Source organism: Aethina tumida, chromosome 1, assembly GCF_024364675.1.
Source record: "Aethina tumida isolate Nest 87 chromosome 1, icAetTumi1.1, whole genome shotgun sequence".
Classification (NCBI taxonomy): domain Eukaryota; kingdom Metazoa; phylum Arthropoda; class Insecta; order Coleoptera; family Nitidulidae; genus Aethina; species Aethina tumida.
This window is the reverse complement of record NC_065435.1, coordinates 42369666-42377280: the sequence shown is the minus strand read 5'-3', so window position 1 is coordinate 42377280 and position 7615 is coordinate 42369666. Positions and strand designations below refer to the sequence as shown.

The following is a 7615-nucleotide window of genomic DNA, read 5'->3' as shown; positions in this document are numbered from 1 at the left end:
TTTCGTTAGGACTGATTATCATCCCCATTTTATTTTTAATTTCAATGGCACCCTAGAAATTTAACTGAGTGTACCCAAACTGTTGTTTTAGTGGAAGAAGATTGGCAAAGTGGTCGAACGGTTTAGTGCATCCCATACATACTTTTGCCGTATTTTGCAACAGTACATCAAGACGGATGACCATACTAGAAGACCAGATCAGGGTAGAAATCGTGGTACAACTCCTGCTCAACATCGTTTTTTGAGATTATGAGACTATGATTTGTGACTACAAGAAGTTTACAGACTCAGAAAATGTAGAAAGGGTAGGGGAAGATAATGTGCAACCCCGTGTTCCTTCTCGAGGTCCAACATTAACCATGAATCGTCGCAGAGCCCGAACATATCTGGGATATTCTTGGCAGACGTTTAAGGGACCATCCTAACCGTTCAAATAATTTAGAGGTTGTAGAGCGTCTTCTACTCGAAATTTGGAAGAATTTGGACCAAAATAAAATTTGAAGGCAGATTTTGAGTATGAATAGAAGATATGAGGCTGTCATTCGTAGTAGAGGTGGAAATAACCCATATTAAGTTCAAATTTCTATTTTTTATAAACATCAATTTTTTTTTAGAAAAAACAATATTTTTTGAGATTTTTGTAACAATTATAAATACAAACCTATTTTTAAATAAATACACAAAAAGTGTATACGTTTATTTTTCCCGTCCTTAGAAAATATTAATAGTCAATTATTATTGGTATGGTGCATTGATTTCTTGAAACACGGTACATAATTTGCAATGGACAAAATATGTTCACAATAATTAATTACATAAAAGTCTGACATAATTGATGATTATGTTAATCTAATTGTCAATGTCCAACCTTCAGAGCACGATATTATTCTGTTGTGTTTATTTTTGAATTATTTTTTTATGAACGCCAGCAGTTACAAGGAATGGCAACAATAATCATCCGAAGTTCGGAGGGCGTTGAGTTCGAGGTAGGTGGTGAGGTCGCGAAGTGGTCCACCATCGTGAAAAACAAGTTGGATGATTTGCAGAAGAACAAAGAGGAAGAGCGGGAGCTGAACATGTCCAACGTCACATCTCGTACCATGTGCAAGATCCTCCAGTGGATCAACTACCACAAAGACGAATCGCCGCACGAGTACGATCAGGACGTGAGACAAGACAACAGCGTTCCCCGCTGGGACTCGTTTTTCTTGAACGTCGAACCGTTGATGCTGTGCGAACTGATAATGGCCTCCGAGTTTTTGGGAATGAACGTACTTCTCGACATGAGCTGCCGCACCATGGCGAACTGGCTGAAGGGCAAGAAGCCGGAGCAGATTCGTCGGCTGCTCAAAATAGAGAACGACATGCCATGGGAATAACACTGGATCGAAATTATATGTGTACTAGTCATTTATTTTTTGTCGTAATAAATTAAAATTTGTCAGAAACTTGTCGTTGAAGGGGCACGGGAGAAAGGTAAAAAAATTACATAAGCAACAATGAAAAAGGGTGAGTATTAGTGAAGTTCACGTTTTAATATTCTCAAATTCTCGCATCGGCGTCGTATCTGATTATCGCAGTTCCTGAGAGCGCACTTCAATCGAATCCATACAGTATCGAATAACGGATTCCTTGTACGCTCCGAGGAGGACGGAGGACGAGGAGGCGGCGCCGTTGCCGGCGCCGCGAACGGAGCCGCGCTAGCGGTGTCAGCTCTGTCCGACGCCGCGGCACTGTATCAAAACCGAAAAGTGCGACACACTCTGCACTCCGGAACAGGGTTTAACGGGGGTAAATCAGGACGTGTGAAGGATCCGGGAATGCGGGACACTCCGGAATGCGGATTATATATGTCGTTTTATATTCAGCACTGTTGCCTCTGGCCTGTCGATATGAGACAATGCATAAAAATATTTCGCTCCCGCCCGGAATAACATATGAGTGTCGGTAGCAGTTTATCTGTCAAGGGCGCGGGGATTAATGCCCCATATGCGTATGCCACTTTCCATGAATATTTTATCGCTGAAATTAGAACTTTTTCTCGTATTTTTTTAACATTAAATTCAATTTTCCATATTCAACCCAAATATATGTACTTTTCACTCTTTCTCTCACTTGTTTATTTTGTTCGGTTATTTTTAACGGGGAAATGCAAGTCTAAAAATATATCTATTGTGTTATACAATAGGTTGTTTCTTTAACCGAGTCAAATGGAAAAGGAAAGTAATTTGTTCTTTTTCAATTGTGTAAGTATTAAAATATCCTGTATTTGATCTATGAACCAATAATATTAATGGACAATTTAAGAGTTTGGTAATGCTGAAATAAATAAACAAATAAAAAAAATATGATGAAATAAAAAATGATAAAACAATCCATTTTTATAAAATGAAAATGAATAAATGAATTTAAAATAAAACTAAAATTGAATTTTCCTCGTTAACCTGCTTTTTTGCAACGTTTTCCCGAGATTTTATTTATTGAAAACGGGCAGGATGACGAAATAATAGAGTGCAATTAAGTACTACTAACAATATGTATGAAGTTTCGTGTAATGAAACGTTTTTGGCGTGGATTTTTTTTTTAATCCAATCACTGCACACACAGAACTCAAAACTAATTAATCAATTGAAGTCAATATAATCTGCTTGTTGCTTAATCTCCTTTCATTTAATATTGGAATTACGTACGCCCACTTAATCTGTATGTGGGCGATTTAAACGTATGTCTGAAATTGATCCTACTAATTGCATACATACAATTACATGTCTTTTTATTTGTGTATATAAAAAGGAACAAATCGGAACCACAATTGTGGGGAGCTCCATTATAAATCCGGCGGTTCAAAGACATCAAAGATATCAATTTGTTATGCTGTATGGATAATCGTCGATATCAACAATAGATCGGATTGGGTCTGTTGCCAATTTGTCCCTGTTAAGAAACACGGGAACGGGAATAAATTATGGAAGCGGTTCGACGCGTTTGCATGTTCGAACACGTCCTTACCTTCAAGAATACAGGTGTGAAATACATGCAAACGCAATATTATCGTCTTGTCTTGTTAGAATCACTGACACAATGGTGGTGATAAAGTAATATTTCCTCTAATTGTTCACGGTAATAAATTTATTTACAGTTGGGGGTGGACTAATAGATTTTGCTTGTCATTAATCTGCGTTAATATTTGATGGACATTCGGTCTGGTAATTTAATCTAAATTTGAACAACTATTTAATGTACATAATGATACATCTATTAATGTATGTATAATCGTTATTTACAACCAAGAACGATCAAGAACAATGTTGTTGTTTTAAGACGTGCAAAAATTGAAAACTAATAAACAAAAAGGATGAGTAGCAGTATGCAAACGAATCGTTAAATCAAAATGCCCATTAAACGAAATGGGATTTACGTTAACTCAATTGCTTAAAGGAATTTCTGTATCACGCCTTTCCGCCCGAACTTTGATGAATGTTTCTAAAGTTTAGAGCCTGACCGCCGGATACTGCCTAATCTTGCTAAAACGCCCAGCTTACCAGATCATGATGGAGCAAATTAAATATCTAATTTGCTAATACCAGACATCGATCTGGGCAGCGGAAGGCAGCTGGATACCTCAGACGTTTGTGTAAATTGGACAATAACCCACATTCAGATTAAGTTAAAGCACAACGGTCATCCCCAAATTAAATTAAACAATCACGTCCGACAATGACAAATACTAAGAAGGTAATTGAATGTTCACGAAAAACTTTTCGGTCGGTCACATTGATTACACTGCGTTAATCTATTTGATCAAACATTTGTCCTTCAAAATCAAAAGTTTTAATAAACAATGAAATCTCTTGCATAAAAAATACAATTTTTAAGTCAGTAATTAAACTAATATTATCAAATTCCTTAAAAATTAATAAAACAAAATTATAAAAAAAATAATATTAACAAATATATTTTTCTAATCAGTACTTGATCCCCTCGTACTCTATGAACAGCTTCCACCCTTCTTAGCATACTCAAATTTAATGAAAGCATAAATTCTTGATCCATAACTTTCCATTCTTCTCTAAGATCACTAGAAGCTCCTCCAAATTTTAAGACTGGTGGTTTCGAGAGTAAATTTATAAACCACACAGTGAGGTCAGGCAATATCATCATCAAAATCTAAATTAAATTCTTAAACAAATGGAATATCAATTTATTAAATGACTAAGTCATGATATCGACGAGTATTCATAGTTTCTCAGTTCAATATGAGCAGCCCCGTGTGTGTTTCTAAATAAGTTCCACCCCATACTGTTACTGAACAGCTTTCAAACAATTGGAGCCATGTTTTGCTCGTGACACCTCTCTCCATGTTCACACCATGTCCAAATACGGCTATCCGATTGATATAATGTACACCTAGACTCATTTGCGAACAAACAATTACGTCCTTCGGCTGCAGTCGAGGGGCGGTGATCGTTGACCCATGTTCTGCGGACAACCCGATGCTTCCTGTTTAACAGGGGGTGTCGAAAACATCTTCTGGCTTTAAGACCAGCTTCATGTAACCTCTCTCTGATGCGAGATAGAGTTACTTAGTCGGTATGTATGGAATATGTGATTTCTTCTACCAGAAATAATCAAAAAACATTTGTATCTTCTTATCCTATCTCGACTTATTACAGTTATTGAGATGTTATACATTTGAGCTACTTTTTGTTAATTCAGATTGTCATGTTCCAAAATTAAAATTATCATTTTCAGATGTAAGTCTTCTCTGAGTCATTTTACGGTGCTAAATAACAGATAAATTAAGAATGAACCGAATAAAATGTGTACAAATCCATAAAATACGTAATTTTTTTTTGTAAATTTGAATTTTATATTATTCTATTTAATCGAGGAAATTCAAATTATCCACAATAATGTATTAAAATAAAGGTTTTATCAGAAACTGATCGAAAAAAAAACTTTATTCACCCTGTGTATGTTGATTATTTGTGAATAAAAACAATAAAATCTTAGACAAAAAACAGTCGAAAAAACCTATTATGAGTTTCAGTCGATATTTAAATATTCATTTTGATTTTAACTCTGTTTAAAAATTAATAACCAATTTCTACTGCTTTTTCTTAAAATGCAGAGACGTAGTTTATCAGAAGCTGACCAACATCGTGGTGTAGGAATGCCTCAGTGTGGTTCAAGACAAGTTGATGTTGACCAATCCGTAGTGTGCAGACTCTATCAAAGGTTTCTAGAGGTTGGACATAGGCGAGAGGTCTAGAGAAGGTCGTCTAAGAGTTATATATGACCAGGAAGACAGATTATTAATCAGAGGAGCACGGGCAGACCCAAAAAGAAATTTCACACATCTCAGACAGGATCTGATTTTGGCTACTGGACGTCATATAAGTCCAAGAACAATTTTAAATCGGTTAAGTGATACAAGACTTCTTTGCAGGAGAGCCACAAGGCGACTACCCCTTCAACCTGCCCAGCGTGCAGCGAGATTACTTTGGTGAGATGAAGGAGAATTGTGTCATGAAGAGTGGAAGGAATACTTTGATGTTTACAGATGAATGCAGGTTTAGAGTCTGGAGATCTTCAAATCAAAGAATACCTAGGTGGGTCCATAATAGTATGGGGTAGTATTTTTCTAGGAGGTAGAATGGAGCTCTACATCTGTTAAAGTAGCATGACCGGTGAAATTTATGCAACAGACATTATCGATAACGTTGTTGAACATTTTCGGGGCAATTTGGAGCCAATTTTAGACGACAACTTTAGACCGCATAGTTGTCGTCAACTACTTAGAAAATTTTCAAATTGAGCGTTTGCCCTTACCAGCTTTGTCGCCTTATCCAAATTGCATAGAAGATCACAGGGATATGCTTGGAAAATTATTCATTGCTCACCAGCTCCGTTCTCATTCTGCCAGAGAATTAAGACAACTTCTTCCAGAACTATGGGACGGACTGGATCAAAATCATCTGGATGACCTGATACCCACGTAGGTGGGCTGTTATAGGAAGCAGAGGCGAAATTTCTCTATACTAAAAATAATGGTGTATTTTTCATTTCATATGTGGGAACAAAATTTTTTATGTATTTTGTAAAATAAATTTTGTTTATTTCTTTCATTCAAGTCGTGCAAATAATCTTTTTCAGGATTTTGAGGTCAAGGAATCTAGTTTCCGTGTGTTCCACATAAGAAGTTCCACACAATATAGGAATTTCGATGTGAAATATTGATTTAATTTAAATCGGACTAACATCTTGCACCTTATCCAAATTTAATAATCCCTTATCTGGCTCAATACCAATATGAATTATTACACCTTCCAATAATAAACATAAACATCATCATTCTTAATTAGATTCGATAAGGATGAATGTGGTGACACATTTATAGTTACAATTCTATTACAATTTTAATTTTTATTAAATAATCATTTAGTTCTAAAATAAGGCAATTTGCTTAACTTTTTGCCATCAGTTTCCTAAATAATAATCTTATTTCCAACTTTAATAAATTAAGCAAACTACAATTTAATTTCGACCAGCCACGATTATTATAGTTGGCAGTAAAGACTTGAAGAAAAAAAAGCGGCAATGTTTAGTGGATATTATTAAATAACAGCGAAAACAATAAGAATATTAAGTTGCCTGCAGGTGTTAACGACGTAACGGCTCCTGTGGCAATTGGTGATTGATGTTGGTAGGCCGCGTTGAGTCGATAACGTGGAGATGATGGATAGTCCCGATTCTGCCGTTGCTCGTCCGCCTCTCCCACATTTTTAATCCTTGCACATCCCGACCCCGTGCCGCACGTCGATCCTCACACACGTTCCCCCACACCCCACCACGGAAAACACACCGCAAAATCCACGTACGTTTTCGTGAATTTCGAACGGAACGCATCGAAACGTACGCCGCATGAAACGCCGCATCACACCGTCTGGCCAGGGCGTGAAAATGAAATCGCACTTAAAAAATATTAATTGTACGTGATTTAATAAAGCAAAAGTTAAGTAGAATAAAGTGATATGATTATCTTATCCAGGGGAGGATATAATTAGGAGGGCAGCGTGAAGCGTGTGCACACCGAAAGGAGCCCGACACAAAAGCAATCTAGAAACTACAACCACCGCCAGCTCTTTCAATTTTCCCATTTAAATTCATAAAAAGGGACGGATCGCTGATACGTTTCATGTTTTTCCTGTTTGTATGTCGGCGTTTCGTTCGCTTTTTTTTTTCTACTACAAGGATATATAATCAACGCGATATTCTAAATTTATTGTTTTTGCAGGAAATCATGCCGTGTCGCGAATTAACAAGGTAACAGTCAATCGTAATGATAAATCAATTTCAGTTGCATTTTAATTAGTCACGTTTTTCTGTTATGGACTTACAACTTCTATAATAAGACTAGGGATTATAAAATCGTTAATAATTAAACAAGTGGCACAATAATTTTCAGAAAATAATTATAAAACAATTTGATCTAATTAGTAAAAGAAATAATGAAGTTATATCGCCAAAACATATTATTAGTAATATTTGTACTTCATTGTACATATTATTATTCCATCAAACTTTGTACGGAACTATATTGAATCCAACGGTT

At 36.1% G+C, this 7615-nt stretch overlaps 1 protein-coding gene across 1 annotated transcript; it reads left to right on the top strand.

Moving 5' to 3' along the window:
* Nucleotides 1-874: 874 nt before the first annotated feature.
* Nucleotides 875-1439, top strand: LOC109594330 (uncharacterized). Its single transcript, XM_049966623.1, has 2 exons — nt 875-986; nt 1047-1439. Exons 1-2 carry the CDS (start codon nt 942-944, stop codon nt 1377-1379), a joined length of 378 nt encoding a protein of 125 aa, XP_049822580.1. The 5' UTR covers nt 875-941; the 3' UTR covers nt 1380-1439.
* The last annotated feature ends 6176 nt before the right edge of the window (nt 1440-7615 follow it).